The 16429-nt window shown below is 40.8% G+C and overlaps 1 protein-coding gene across 4 annotated transcripts in view; it reads left to right on the top strand.

Moving 5' to 3' along the window:
* ITPR2 (inositol 1,4,5-trisphosphate receptor type 2) overlaps positions 1-16429 on the top strand; it is a 515671-nt gene that overhangs the window by 437988 nt on the left and 61254 nt on the right. For 3 of the 4 annotated variants that reach the window (XM_047864958.1, XM_047864956.1, XM_047864959.1), the window contains 3 exons: positions 3136-3228; positions 13785-13915; positions 15239-15404. In XM_047864958.1, coding sequence (XP_047720914.1) covers positions 3136-3228; positions 13785-13915; positions 15239-15404 — 390 coding nt within the window. The remainder of the gene's footprint in view (positions 1-3135; positions 3229-13784; positions 13916-15238; positions 15405-16429) is intronic. The other variant, XM_047864957.1, reaches the window with a different exon arrangement.

Below are 16429 nucleotides of genomic sequence, written 5' to 3'. Positions count from 1 at the left end.
AGGTTAGTCTCCGTGCTGACAGCTCAGAGCCTGGAGCCTGCTTCACATTCTGTGTGTCTCCCTCTCTCTCTGCCCCTCCCCCACTCATGCTCTGTCTTTCAGAAATGAATAAAAGTTAAAATTTTTTTTATTTTTATTTTTTTATTTTTATTTTTCTAATTTTTAATGTTTATTTATTTTTGAGAGAGATACAGAGCATGAACGGGGGGGGGGGGGAAGGCAGAGAGAGAGGGAGACACAGAATCCAAATCACGCTCCAGGCTCTGAGCTGTCAGCACAGAGTCCTACGTGGGGCTTGAACTCACAAACCGTGAGATCATGACCTGAGCCAAAGTTGGATCCTAACTGACTGAGCCACCCAGGTGCCCCAGAAAATAAAAATTTTTTTAAAGAAATATAAAAATATCTTTCCTTTTTTTCTTACAAAATAGGCAGCATTAGACCTAAAATGTCAAGATCTTTATTAAAAAATGTGCATATTTAGGGGCGCCTGGATGGCTCAGTCAGTTGGGCGTCCGACTTCGGCTCAGGTCATGATCTCACTATCTGTGAGGTCGAACCCCGCGTCGGGCTCTGTGCTGTCGAGGCCTGGAGCCTGCTTCGGATTCTGTGTCTCCCTCTCTCTCTGCCCCTCCCCCACTCATGCTCTGTCTATCAAAAAGTGAATAAAAGTTAAAATTTTTTTTAAAAAATGTGCATATTTACATGAAAAACTGTTAAATAAGAGAAAGCATTTGCAAATACTATGAAAATCTAGTATACGAGAAGTTAAACTCTTGACTCTTCATAGATTGAGAATGTTTGTTGCATAAGGCTGAGAGTGAATACGATATTGTGCCCTGAGGAAAGTGCCTTTATTTTCATAATATTTTTAATTACTTAATTTGTAACACCATCTGTCTATTGATAAATAGCATCAAGTTTGTTTTTTCAAGTACCAAACACTATTTGCTCCCAAAGTTGAGTGAAAGCTTATTGAGGATAACCTGCCTAGGTAGCAAGTGAAATCTGGAGGGCAGACATGTGCAGTTGTTCAGGGGGTAGGAAATAGTCATGGGAAAGCCAGGAGGTAGGAACAAGGAGGGAAGGTTGGGAGTTCTAGAGCTTGCGGCAGAGCATTGCAGACACATAGGAGAGTGGAGGATGGATAATTTGCAAATGGCATCGGGAATTTAGGAAAACGCAGATCCTACCTCTGTCGCTGGGTCCCGCGCTCCACAGAGGAAGCAGCTGCCACTTGACGGGGTTGAGGGGGCCCATGTCTTAGAAAAGCCCAAGGAGTTGGAGAGAAGGATCTGTTGACAAGCAGAGATTACAGTGTTTCTCACGTGTTCTTTCTTCCCCCTTCTCAGTGCTGCCCTCTGGCTTCCCACCCTCATTTCCTCTCACCCAGGAGACTAGGAACCTCTTAGTGGCTTTCCCACCTGCAGCCCCTTCTTCCCGCCCAATTCATTCATTGTAACCTCCGGTTGATTCGGTGTCTCATTGATTCAAAAACTGCTCGATCTGCACTGGCTGTGAGATGCTTGGTTTAAAACAATAGCCTGGATGCTCAGGTCCCTCTGCTCCCATGTCTGTGCCCTCGCTGGTCTCTGTGCCTTTTGTCATACAAACTGCACCAGGAATCCCGCCCACCCCCCCATCTTTCTATGTGTGAATCCCATGTCTTTAGATTGATCCTTCTCCAAAACGCTTTCTGTTTGTTTGTCTGCTTGTTTGTTTGTTGCTAGAATTCACGTCTCTCTCATAATGCACTCCATTACGTTAACTGTACTTTACTTCCTCCACTCAAGTGTAATCCTGTCTTTGCCTCTCAGTATTCCCGAATTATCAGGTCTCTGAGGCCTCGACTCTGGGCCCTCAGAGCCTGGCATGGAGCCAATAAATATTAAGTAAGAGAATGGCCACCAGGACACATTCAGAAACCCCATCTCTCTCCTTCTCTGACCACCAGAAACCCTCTCCAGCACCAGGTGGTGCACCTGCCCTTTCCCTGGAGCTTGCCCCAGTCAAGGGGCAAGGAAAGGTGGAGGTGAATGTGTGACCTCCCTTCCCTGAGTGGACTCTGTCTTTCTCAGCTCCAAGGCTTGGGTTGCAGGCAACCCCAGGCCTGGTCCGTCCCCCAATCATGTGTCCTAACTTCAGCTCCTGTTTGTCACTTCTGCCCTCATCTCATCAGAGAACCAGGATAACTTGGTGTGATGTTGCTCTGATATGCACTTGAGTATTTCTTCAACCCTTTGTATATACAAATGAACTTACTCCTGCCCCTCCCTCTCACGGACTTTGATGACTGTTTGAAAAATCGGTTTGAAGAGAGGGAGGGAGGCAAACCACAAGAGACTCTTAAATACAGAGAACAAACCGAGGGTTATGGGGGGTGGGGGAGAGGATAAAGTGGGTGATGGGCATTGAGGCAGGCACCTGTTGGGATGAGCACTGGGTGTTGTATGGAAACCAATTTGACAATAAATTATATTAAATTTTTTTTCAAAAAAAGAAAAATTGGTTTGAGAAGTATAAACCTCTTTACTTTGTATTTGTCACTAACAACAAAAAAATTTTCTTATAAAGCTTCTCTCGCACAGATAGGAAGTTTACCATTTTCTGTTCCATTCTGGCTGGGGAGATAGGCCAAGCAGATGGATCCTTGGGAACTAAGGGAGAAAAGAAAGATTCCCCCCACCCCCCGACTGTACTGTTAGAACTGCCATGACCTGAAAGTCTCTACCTGCTATAGGGACTGACCAGTGGCTTAGAATCCGGGAAACCAACTGCTTTGGGGAAAATGTGTTCTGTCATTCCAAGTCTGAATCCTGAATGCATTTGGCCATGGAAACATTGTTGTACATGGTGGTTCAGGTCTGCATTATTATTAATACTTTATCTTTGCCACTTCAAAAAGGTATAAAAGGCTTTTAGTGGGTTGGCTTGTGAACTTACTCCCTATTTATAAAATGCCTTCAATACACAAAACTGTGTTCAGAGTTCCAAACCAAGTTCCTAAAAGACTTTAGGATCACAGCTAAGTTGAGGTAGTAGTGATTTTTATTTATACACCTTTGTAACTATATGTTCATTTCTTGTCATTTGCGTATTTGTCTCTATACCATATTCTAATTTGTGTGTTCTCAGGGAGTAGTGAAGTTCCTACTATGACTTTAACTTCAATGATGGGAACATGTGAAAAGGACAACTGCTCACCCACAATACCAGCTTCGAATACAGGTCTGTAAAAAGGACCCCAGAACAGTACAAACCTGATACTTTGTAGTTATGTTTATTACTGCTAAGGGAGTTGCTCTAAGAATTTCGTGGTGGGTTGAAATAGAATCATGGAGGGTAAAAGAACCAAAAAGTTTCAAACTAGAGAAAGGATTCCCATATCTGTCATTTTGTATCCCCACCCCATTCCTTATATTATTCGTATTCTTGAGAATTTATCAGATTTACCTTGTGGTACCTGCTGCTAAAAATACTATTACCAAATTGCAAACCCATACCACACTTGACACCCTTTTAAATATATAGCCTTTAACAGAGAACTGGAAACGCACAGGCTTAGAACTCAAAAGACTTGGTATAATCCTGGACTTCCCACTTTCTAGCTCTCTGTCTTAGATATGTTATACAAATTTCCTGGACTTTGTTCACATGGTTTGCCCAAAGTGGGAAGGGGTGAGGGACCAGACAGACAGACAGAGAGAATATGATACTTTCCTTGCTTCCAAAGGAGCAAATGGGAACCATGCTCATAAAAAGAATTTTTGAAACTCTAAATTGTTCTCAATGGTTTGGAAACTATGGCATATGTGAAATTTAATGAACTGTAGAAGGAATTAGTGATCTCTTTCCAGAAGCAGCAGTGATTTAGGGAGTATATATCTTTAAATATTTGAAGAGCTTTATATATAAAAAAGGAGTGGATCCAGTCTGTATTACATCTATGAAAGGCAACAGTGGACTCAGGGGAGATGATGGAAGGAAGAGTTAAGCACAGTGTGAGGACAGAGTCCCCCTTTTCCATCTGGGAGCACACTGTTTTTCCGATCATAATGATAGGGGCTTCTTTCCTAAATTGCCTTTTTCCTTGAGATGTTGGATTGTTGCATGAGGAAAAATGGATATGCCCTTTGGCGAATGAAATGTTTCAACCTTTATGACCTAAGGGGAGAAATAAACACATGTACATTCCATCCTAATGTCTCAGTCATCGAGGGAACTGTGAGCAACTGCCTCCCAGGCTTCTTTCCTCCCCTAAGTCCTGGCTACTGGGCTAAGGCTTGCAAACAACAAACTAGCTCATTCCATGCTTGTGCAGCTTTACTGTGCTCTGCAATTTCTAAAATCCTGGTACATGCATCCTCCAGTCTAAACATTTCCAATTTCTTCAGCCTTCCCTACATATTACAGCAGTGACTTTTGATGTAACACTCCAAGGCAAGAAGCTGAGTGGTGTTATCTTATTCTGGATAGTGGAGTTGGGAATCACACCATACCCTTGACCCAGATTTGGCTGACTCTTGGCTAACATGCCATTCTTCACTGGTTCAGCTGTTAAACCATAAATGCCTATCCTGTACTCATGTAATCGGGAGTTTGGAATTTCAAGCATAAAACGGTGCATTTATTTTTACTTATTTCTGCCACCCATAATCCAAGGCCATCTCAGTTTGTCTTGGAAATAGACAACGAGTTGTTTTGCCTGGTTGAACTCTAGGTTTCCAGCACCTTCTAGTTCTAACCTGTCACAGGGCTCATGATATCTTTATGGATCCTGATTCTGTTAAGCAATATGTTCATTCTCTCTTATGTCATCCTCAAGTTGATAAGCTGTAGAACAGGGATTGGCAAACTATGGCCCGTGGGGAAATCTGATTTGCCACCTTTTTTTGTACAGTCCTTGGGCTAGGACTAGTTGTAACATTTTTAAAAAGTATTTTCTTTAAAGAAAAAGATGCAATGGAGGCTTTATGTCACCCACAAAGCCTATAACATTTCCCATCTGCCTCTTTGAAAAACAAAATTGCCCACCTCTGCAAAGGAAGATTTTCATTAAAAGTGCTAGAAATGTTACATAGGACAGTGCTAAGCTCAAAATCTTTAGCATGCTACTAGAAACATGCTTTCAGACTGACATAGTCATGTTCTGTGCAATTCTTCAGCCACAGAGAACTCCCTCTTAAATAAACTATCAGTGAGCCCATGTTTCTCTATCTTTAAAAGAAAAATCATGAGACTCCTCAGAGTCTCCTTGCCAAATCCCAGACACATGTCTGCCACATCCCCAATTTGAGGTTAGTGTGAACCCATGCTGGTTTCTCTTGACGCCTCCTTCTTCCCACATCATCCTTTCAATGATCCATTTTGGTATGTTATCTTGGGGATCAGCATCAGGCTTATTTGTCAGCAGTTTGCTGAATCTATCACAATCTCAAATTCAGGTCTATAAATGCTCCTCTCTTCTTATTATTCATGATTTAAAAAGAAATATCATAGGGGCGCCTGGGTGGCCCAGTGGGTTGAGCATCCGACTTCGGCTCAGGTCATGATCTCACGGTCCGTGGGTTCGAGCCCCGTGTCGGGCTCTGTGCTGACAGCTCAGAGCCTGGAGCCTGTTTCAGATTCTGTGTCTCCCTCTCTCTGACCCTCCCCCGTTCATGCTCTGTTTCTCTCTGTCCCCAAAATAAACAAATGTTAAAAAAGTTTTAAAAAAATAAATAAAAAATAAATAAAAAGAAATATCATAGCTATTTTAAAAACTTGGGCATAGTTTAAGTAGCTGTGTTAAAACTAAATAGCTCTTAGGATCTTTACCCCATCTTGAACTTCAATCTATTGTCACTAGAACTTGTTATCTTCTTTTCAATACAGCCTTCTTTCTCCTTAACAGTGTGAAAAGTAATAGGTTAAAAAATTTACTTTCTTTTTAGCACAAATATTCTAACAACAGTGTCCCAAGTATATAGTGACTCAATTCCTGCCTTGCTCCTCTGTCTCTGAATATTACCTTAAAATTATTTCCTTTATGTTAAAGCAAATATACGTTAACTATAGTTTGATTTTAAGAAAAGAGTGTTACTTTGCCAGTGAACCAAACACAAAGCCAGCATTCTTCCTGCCAGAGACTATAAAGATGGCAGACCCAGGGGCCCAGCCCAGTGGCTGAGCTAGTGATGCTCATCCCCAGCATGGGAGCCAGAAGCTCCTAAGACTCGGGGAAATAGCTGCCAGAGGCTCTTGTCCTGGAGTCAGATCTTCCTGCTCTTATGTGCTGTGAGCGTGTCCAGGATGTGGCTGCCCAGCTCTGTACAATCTTACAAATTGTAGGCTTTATACAATTGTCATTGATAACCAACGAGGCATTCTATTGTAATTGTTTTATGTGCTGTTACTGATTGTGAGATTTTGATCTTAACGTTTTAGAAAAAGTGAATATTTTTATAAAACCAGAAATTCATTAAGCCGATTCAGTACACATGATGATGATATTATTAATTATATAGTCAATAATTATATATTTATATATAATTATTAATAATTAATAAAACCTTAATAATTAATTAATTATTATCATTATAAAACCTTATTCATTCCTGCATATAGCAATACTTGTTGAGCCTGTACTACTGGCCAGCCACCATGTTAGGTGTTCAAGACATAGTATTGAATAGACAAACGTGATCCTAGTCCTTATGGAACTTATAAAACACTGAGGGGGGGAGGCCTAAAAAGTCATAAAATATGGTGAGTCCTACAAGCGGTGCTATGATAGATAATCACAAGAGAGTTTGGCTGTAGGTAGAGCAAACAGAAAGGCCTTTCTGAGGAGGGATTATTTAAATTGAGACTTGGAGCATGAAAAGGAGCCAATCACACCAAGAGGTAGTGCAAGTACATTCTAGGCACAGGGAACAGCATGGGTGAGGGCCCTGAGGCATGTCAAGGGTGTAGATAGACGCTCTTAATTATCCTCACTTTTTTTTTTTTTTTTTTTTTACGTAAAAAACACTGAAGGACACAAACTCTAAGTAAGGTCACAATAGCTCATAGACTAAGCTAGATCTCCAGTTCCAGGGCCTGTCCTCCAGTCTTCTAAGTTTTATTGTCTTCTAGTTAAAGGATTAACTGGGAGGAATGCTAGGGACGTCTGATGAATAGAGGCCAGGGATTCTGCTAAACATCCTACAATGCATAGGACAGCCCCCCTCAGCAAAGAACTATCCAGCCCAAAATATGAATGGTGTTGAGGTTGAGAAACTCTGTTCCATCACAAAGTCCATTTGGATATTGATTTACAACTCTGAATACAAACTCATAAAAGGCTTCTCATAAAAACCTCTACAACCTGTGACTCACCTCATATATTACCCAAAGAAGAGAACTTCCCTTTTCTGGATAGACAGATGGGGACAATTCTTCCTGGCTTATAACGCCAGAAGCAAAGTCTCCATTTATTTAGGCTCCACCTGCACTGGGAGCAGGGAAAGGCAGGTATGATTTTGCAGGGAAGCTCCCAGAGAATGGAGATGAGGACAGCAGAGGAATGTCAGCCCCAGAGGGTGACAGGAACACTGTTGGGAGCCAGAGCTGATGGCAATCATTCCTAAATCAGTCTTTAAAACTGCAGGAATGCCTGTATTAATGCGTCTACCCTTTCCCCTGTGCCCGTTTTGCGTTTGGCACGGTTAAGTGATAAAATTCATTGGGCTGAAAAGTCCACAGATTTGATCCTCTAGCCCTTGGCCACATGTATTTACTGCAGAAGTGAATAAAAGCCAGAACCTTGTGTTTGCTGTGCACCATGTGCCACTGAGATTTAAAAATAACTTTTCTATGTCTACTATCAGAATTAAATTTTAATTTGCAAACCCTAGTGTGCATTTGTGACGGCCTTGGTTTGTTACCTTGTGGACAGCAGGTCCGTGTTACAAAAGGCCCAGACACATACACAGTAGCAGAATAACAAGCCTTGTGGTGACTGGGAAGCCCAGCGGCCGGTCCCCGAGGAAGCTCCAGCAGATGCCGGTAGGGTCATTGTCCCAGGAGCCGCACATTCGCACGGTAACTGGCAACCAACTGTGGTCGGAAAAAAAAATAAAAAGAACTTCTATTTCATTTGCTGCAGACCTACCTGAATTCTTAGACAAATATAATCACCAAAGAAACACCAGAAAAATTTAATAACTGATTTTCTAGAAAGGTTAGGGCTTTTTTAGGCAATTTACAAAACACAGTTACAAGTATTTTCCAAGGAAAGGTCATTTGAATATACAGAAAAGGGAGGAAGTTCACAGATTTCTCACACTGATGAGTAATTCAAATGTAATATGTTTTGGTATTTTACTTTAATGAAAGAGACTGAGGAATAGCAGAAACCAATCAGCCTTAGTGCCAGTCTATGTCTTGGCTTCCCACTGGGGGCCCCACGTTTTAAGTCTCTCTTTCTAGTTAAAATTTTTAAAAAAGAATTTCCATAATGAAGCGATTGTAGTTAAAGTTTAAAACTAACAAACAAGAAATTTTCAATTGCACTCAGGCTTTCAGATATATATCTTAGTGATAATCTGTTGTTTCTAAAAAAATCATTAAAAATGGATAATTTAATTATCAAAACAGAAAAAAATAGTCTTATTAACAGCTCTTAATTCAAGCATGCCCAATATTTGAAACAATTTATAGACTAACACCTCGGATTGGAGCCAATCGAATATATTTTTATTCATTTCTTCATATAAAACACTTGAATTTCTTTTATGAATTAAGAAAAACCACTTTATTTTACTAATACTCAACTGAAAAGGAGGATAATTTTACCCCATATTGTTCAAGTATAAAGTTTGTTATATTAAAACTATAATGTTGTATAAGATTTTGTAGCCCTCTATCACCAATAATGAAATTATGATACCTACATTTGTTGCCCCCCATGTGCCAAGTGATGTTCTCAGTTTCTTACAGGTATATATTTAGCTTTTTTAAGTGTGTCCACATGACCCATCTATTTCCATGAATTCTTTACTTTTGCCTGCACACAAGCATGTGTTGTCACTTCTTTTTTTTTCCATAAAGCCTATTTATTTATTTATCTATCTATCTCTCTATGTATCTATCCATTTACTTAGAACAGGGGAGGGGCAGAAGGAGAGGGAGAGAGAATCTCAAGCAGGCTCTGCACTGCCAGCACAGAGCCTCAACATGGGGCTCAAACTTGTGAGATCATGACCTGAGCCAAAATCAAGAGTTGAATGCTCAACTGGCTGAGCTACCCAGGTGCCCCTGTGCTGTCACTTCTTTTATAACTGCCTGTTTTCATCATTACCCCCTCGCCACCGTTAGCTAGATTATTGTTCTTGCATTTGAAATCTCCTTGCTACCATCTGTTTGAACCTACTCTGCTCTCTGTTATCCCCACAAACTAATCCATCTCCTTCCTTTCAGGACCAAAGTTTCCTATAAAACAATTGACCTACCCTCTCTCCTTGATTTCTGCATCAACCGTCTTCTGTTTCATTGTCTACCATCTTCCTGTTGTTTCCTGATGACCTAAATGTTCAATCCAGTGACCTTTTCTTGCTTCTCATTGCCTTTGACTCTTCTGTAATTTTTACACTTTTTTGTGCCTTCTCCATCTTTAAATTATTTTCTTCCTGAATTTAAGGTCACATTACTCTCCCAGCTGTCTTGTGCTCTGTAGCTTTTAAAAATGTTTTCTGGGGTGCCTGAGTGGCTTGGTCAGTTAAGCATCCGACTTCGACTTAGGTCATGATCTCGCAATTCCTGGGTTTGAGCCCCACGTCAGGCTCTATGCTGACAGCTCAGAGCCTGGAGCCTGCTTCGGATTCTGTGTCTCCCTCTTTCTCTGCCCCTCTCCTGCTTGTGCTCTGTGTCTCTCTCTCAAAAATAAACAAACATTTAACAAATTTAAAAATGTTTGCTCATCTTCTCATTCTACACACACAGAAATCATCTGAAATTCTTTCTTTGTCTTCATCATAACACCTTACATCCAGCTCCCCCTTCTCAGTTGTCGATTTCTGTGGTTTAATGGGACCATCCATTCCCAAGTAAGCTCTGGCTGGAAGCTTCAGTAGGATGTGTAACATTGCCTTCTCCCTCATGCCTAGGGTCATGGCACCTCCTATTCATCCATACTTTTCATTCTCATGGCCATCACCCTGTTGAGGCTCATCACACATTATGCCTCCTATCTGGTCTTTCTACCTCCAGGCATTCTCTTCTCTTCAATTCACCTACTGTATCACCACTAGACTGCTTACCAGAAATCACTGCTTTGGGTATTTTTTCCCCTACCCCAATGCATGATTTTCTTGATACTCCGTTGCCTGCCAAATAAAACCCAAACTCACAGAGAGCCCCCAGTTTCTCTCCCCAGAATTATCTTCCACTCCTCTACATACTGGTTTATTTGATCTTCTATCTGCATCATATAGGTGAATGTTTTTCTACCTCTTGGGCTCTGTGGCCATACTATGTGAATGCCTCTCTGCTACTGTTTTAATCCATCGAATATTCAAGGCAAACTCAGAGGCTACAGTCATTAGAGGGACTCCCCTCTCATTACCCTAGTATTAAGTGTTCTTCCTCTATTCTGATTTCTTTGTATCACTTCTGTGGCTTTAAACACATGTGAATTTGCCTTATTATTTAAGTAAATATTCTATCTCATACTGTTTCATCAGCTAGTTGATAAACCACCTTGCCCCGATTTAAAGTTCTCCAGTGGCTCCTCTTGGCTTTCAGACAAAGTTGAAACCCTTTATCTGGGTGTTCGAGTCTCTCCATAATAAACAGGCCCCTTCCTGTTTTTCTTCTCATACTTGCCTACACGCACCAAAGGCCCGGTCATTACAATACACCTGCGGTTCCAAAAGCACCTCATATGCGTGCATGCCTGTTGACCTTTGCTCATCCCACTTTCTCTGCCTGGAATGTCTTACTTTGCTGATATTACTAGCCAGGCAATATCTCTTTCAATATTCAACTCAGGTGCCACATCCTTCAAGATGCTGTCCCCAATGCCCCCCATCCTGTGAGATGCATACCACCCTGCCTGAACATTGCATTGTCTTTGTTCACCTGCTGACCCACCTTTCCTAGGAAGCCACAAATCTCCTAGGGACCCCCACATTCTGCTCTCCCCACCTGTATACCCGGCACCTAGCACAGGGTCTGTCGAGGTAGTGAGATGAGGCAGATTTGGCATAGAGAAGGCAAGGTGGTTATGTAGGTAGGTCTCCACAAGGTGGCATTTACTTAGGTGAATTTACTATGACTCAGGGCCTGGCTTTCAGCCTGAAGGCCTGGGAACTTGGCTTAACATATTGTGAATAAATCCATCTCACAAAGATAGAGCCTTATTAAAACCAAGCTCTTGGAGGCTGCTATATAAAACTAGCATGCCTCTGCACCGGATATTATGGAGTGAATATCAATTGTTGTCATTGAGCTGACCTGGGCATTCTCCCCCTGTTTATACGCCACACAGATGGTCAGTACTCTCATTATATATATTTGCAGCCAATGAATTTTATTTCACAATGGCTAATCATGTGAATTGTGTGTGTATTTTACTAGCTCACCTGTGACAGAATGAACAACCTCATTCTTAAATTCTTGGGGAGAGATGGGAGGACTTTCATGTGGCTTCTATGTACTGACCAATCTGACACATATTAAGTCATTAGTAAGCACTTATGTGACATGACCAGGTAGTTTCTGGTTAAATATATGAACCCAGATCCCTCCATTAAATATAAGGTTGCTTTGATTGAAAGTCTAACCATAGCAAAGTAGCATATAGACCTATTCCATATGACCTCATTACTGGAAAACCATATTTCTCTTTTTAAAATTCCTTTAATTCCCTTATACATTTCTATTTTTTCCTCATGTTTATTTATTTATTTTGAGGAAGAGTGGAAAGAGAGAGAGCAGGGGATTAGCAGAGAGAGAGGGAGAGAGAGAATCCCAAGCAGGTTCCATGCTGTGAGCACAGAGCCTGATACTCATTCTCACAAACCATGAGATCCTGATCCAAGCTGGAATCCAGATTTGGACACTTAGGTGAAGGGGCCACCCAGGTGCCCCCTCTCATGCGTTTCTAACCAGTTTTCTTTATGGTCTTCCTAGCCATCACATTAGAACCCACCTTCAGGTGTCAGAGACCTAACTAGCATGTTGCACGCTGAGATTTCTCTGTCTGATTTGTCTCTTCCTCTGCGAGCCTCACCTCTTCCCCATTTCTCCTTCCTCCAAAAGCAGTTTTATTTCTTCTAATTTCTCAATCAGAATGTACCTCAAGGCTCACCTCTAAGGCAAGTGGTCTGGCTCAGAATCTGCTGCTAGCTTTGAAGCTGAGCTTGATACTTGCCCATCTCTGACTTCAGCTTTCCTCTCGAGGTATATGTTTATGTTTTAAAAAGAAACAGCTCTGAATAAGGTGAAAATATTGGGATCCCCTATCCATGTGAAGTTAAAGTCAGTTCACAAGAGGAAGATCAGGCTTTTTGTAACAAAGTACCAAACAGGCTGTTGGTTGGATCATGTAGACAAAATTAGACTTTCTTTCTTTTTTTTTCCTCTGGTTGCTTCCATACTCCTGCTTTGACATACACACTGTGGCCACACAATTCCAAAAGCCAATGCCTTTATGGTTCTTTAACCTTGTAACAAGAAAAATACGTTTCTGCTCACTTACCAATTTTAGAAAATCCTGATTCTAATATCCAATTTAGTATGAACTTTTCACTATTTTAAATGCCTGGGAAATAATTACCAAGTCTGGTAACTTCACCTTTAAACAAAATAAGACCAGAAATTTTTCTGTCACATTGTATCTTTTCTGTCTCCCCATCTCTTCCTAAATATTTTCACATAAGTACATTCCCATGTAATAAATTGTTCACATAAATACATTGTGATTCTTGTCCATAGCTCAATGCTCAACATTAAAAGAGCTTAGGGGCACCTGGGTAGCTCAGTCAGTTAAGCATCCAACTCTTGGTTTTGGCTCAGGTTGTGAGATCGAGCCCTGCGTCAGCCTCCACACTGAGCATGGAGCCTGCTTAAGATTCTGTCTCCCCTTCTCTCCCTCCCCCTCCTCCACTCGTGTGTGTGTACGTGTGTGTGTGTACACTATCTCTCTCTCTCTAAAATAAAAAAATATATAAATAAAATAGCTTAGATGCTTAGCTAAAGTAATGAAATGATATCTGCCCTAATTTTTAAGCACCTACTAGGTGTATGCTAATCTCTGTGCAGTGTTTTACATACCCTAAATATAAGGTTCTGAAGGGTTTCACCCTTAATCAGACCTCCCCATTTTATAGATGAGGATATTGAGGTCAAGTGACTGCTCAAGTCTCAGTACTGGGACAGAGTAGAATTTGAAGCCACACCCATGTAACTGCCTTCACATGTCCCTTCACCTGCAATATCTTTGCCTCCTGGGTGAGCTGTTTTCCTGAGCTCTTACCACAGCCTCCCCACACAACACAGTGCACAAGGCATACTAGCTTTCTTATAATTTGTACTTTTCATCCTGTGATTTTTCACCGATGGAAGAAGACAAATATTTCAGAATCCCATTGCGTGACCTTCTCAGTCTGTGTCAGTCACGTGCTGCAACATTTAATGCATGTTGTGTGATCTCAAAAAATTGTGTCGTGGCACAATTATAATGAAATTGAGATTCGGAAGTAGACGATAGCATATTTAAAAACATGAGCTTGCTGCGGTGTTTAATTTGTGTGTTTTCATAGCAGATGAAGAGTATGAAGATGGAATTGAAAGGACGTGTGACACGCTCCTTATGTGCATTGTCACTGTCCTGAACCAGGGTCTCAGGAATGGCGGCGGCGTGGGAGATGTTCTGAGAAGGCCATCGAAAGATGTAAGCTGGAGAAAAAAACATTTTTTCAAGGAGAATATAATCATTTTTTAGAATTTATTTATTTATTTTGAGGGAGAGAGACAGCACACGAGCACGAGCAGGGGAGGAGCAGAGAGAGGGAGAAAGAATCCCAAGCAGACTCCACACTGTCAGCGCTGAGCCCCACGGGGGGCTCCAGCTCAGGAACTGTGAGATCATGACCTGAGCTGAAACCAGGAGTTGGACACTTAACCAATTGAGCCACCCAGGCCCCCCTGAACATAATCATTTTTTTAAAACCTTCTTAATAGCATTTACAGTATTGTTTTTGTTTTCAGGATACCATATCATGTTGTTTGTTTTCAAAGTATAATGGTGGCCATTAAAACCAATTCAGTGTATGCTAGAATTACACAGAAATAGCTAATGTACTAAAAAAATCTATGTATGTCGTGAAAAGTTTCCAAATTTGAACTGTGTATTGTATTACAGCAATGAGATCATGCCTACAAACTTCATACAGGAGTTAATTGTTACATAAATAACAGAAACTATGGTGCTCCTTGTCTATCAGTCTTCTCAGGCATGAAGATTTTACTCTTTGTCTCTGAATAGTAATGGCCACCATTATTTATCCATGATGAACATAAAATTTGAACAAATTCTAACATGATTTCATATATTAAAATGGCAAGGCTTAAAATTTTCTCATTAGCTACAAAACTCTCAAGCGCCAGGCTGGAGACATAAAAAAAAAATCTCAGTTCTCCAACAGGCCAGCTGTAGCATATTGTCGGTTCATCTAATGGTGCCTCATCTATGAAACAGCTGGATTAGAATCTCTAATGTGTGTTTTTATACTGTCCATCAAAGAGAAGTAATCTGGAGCTGTGTGTCCTTGACCCTATAAGGCCAAGAACAAAATCTACTCTAGAAACTGACAAATCCTTCTCAGCTCCCTAATCACTGACTTTTGGAATGGCTACTTGTCTGCTTTTCGTGTAGCTTCTGGGATAGGGTCCCAATGTGCCAAAATGCAGTTAGCAGAATCATACAGGGAAGTGGTTTTTAAGAAAAGGTACGTGTCTGATTGTTGGGAGGGGTAGAAGTCCTAGAGAATACAAGGGCTTCTGGGAAACAGATGTGACGTTTATTTCACGACACTTAAGGAAAAGAATATGAAGATAGAAAGTGTGTGTCATTTTTTTTCCAACTTGGAGTACCATTTGTATTTATTCAGGAAACATTAATTGAATATATTCTCCATGTTAGACAATATGCCAAATCAACTTGCCTTGAAAATGTGTATATATATTGATATACTTTTAAAATATCCTATTTCAGGAGCCCTTGTTTGCTGCCCGAGTGGTATATGACCTTCTTTTTTATTTCATTGTTATCATCATCGTTCTTAACTTGATTTTTGGTGTTATCATTGATACTTTTGCTGATCTCAGAAGTGAAAAACAGAAAAAGGAAGAAATTCTAAAGACAACATGTTTCATCTGTGGTAAGTGTTCTCAGAATACTAAAATAATAGATGAAGAAACTGTCCAGGAGGAAGGAGGGGCTAGAGTGATTTTTATTTGTCATGCTTTGGGAAAAATAATTTCAAAATGAAAGCTGGACAAAAACTATGTAACCAAGGATTGGACTAGGGTTCTCTGCTTCCAGAAATAGATAGATGAATTATATCTCAAAGCTATCTTGTCATTATTTCTGCAATTTGTATGATTCTCTGACTGTAGAATGTGTTGCAAAAGGTTACACCAACTGGCAAACAGATTTTTAATCACAATAACATATTGATTAAATGACAGAATGATTTTTATTTTATTTTGTTAGATTGTGAATCCACAGATGATTTTTCTAGCAGCTTGAACTTTTATTCACTGACTAACTTCTCTCAGTTTTTCGTCTGTCTCTCTCTCTCTCTCTCTCTCTCTCTCTCTCTCACACACACACACACACACACACACACACACACACACCACACTTCACACCTCATACTCTCCTCTCCTTCTCCCACTGTTAGCTTTCTCAGACTCATCCAACTTTCTCCTTGCCTCATCATTCCTTTTGGCTCTACCCTATTCTCGATATACCACAGCCCTTTCTGGCTTTGGTTGTCTCTGTAGCTGGCCTAGCACCCTGGAATCCTTCCCCCTCCTTGAATAATCACCAAGTCCAGGTTACCTTCACCATCTTTTTTACCATGCTGAGCTGAAGAATCTTTTGCTTAAAGTCACAAAACAAGAGTGAAGGCTTCACTACAACATTATCCTCTATAACTCCAATTGGGCCTTCAATAAATCCCATTTCCTCCTTGGTTCACCTTTTGTCAACTATCTCATTCTCCTCAGTGGATCTTCCAAACCTTTCCAACATTCCTCTAACACTTGGAGGTGTACCAAATAATGAACTGTAACAATGAACTGTCTTCCAAGGAAACAAACATGAATTGGACATGCCTGTCTTCAGGGTATTCACAGTCTGTTGTGGAGTGCAAACACAATAAGTATCATGGCTATTTAA

This window comes from Prionailurus viverrinus, chromosome B4, assembly GCF_022837055.1.
Source record: "Prionailurus viverrinus isolate Anna chromosome B4, UM_Priviv_1.0, whole genome shotgun sequence".
Taxonomy (NCBI): Eukaryota; Metazoa; Chordata; class Mammalia; order Carnivora; family Felidae; genus Prionailurus; species Prionailurus viverrinus.
Note: the sequence above shows the minus strand (reverse complement) of the source record. Positions and strands in the feature narration are given on the sequence as shown.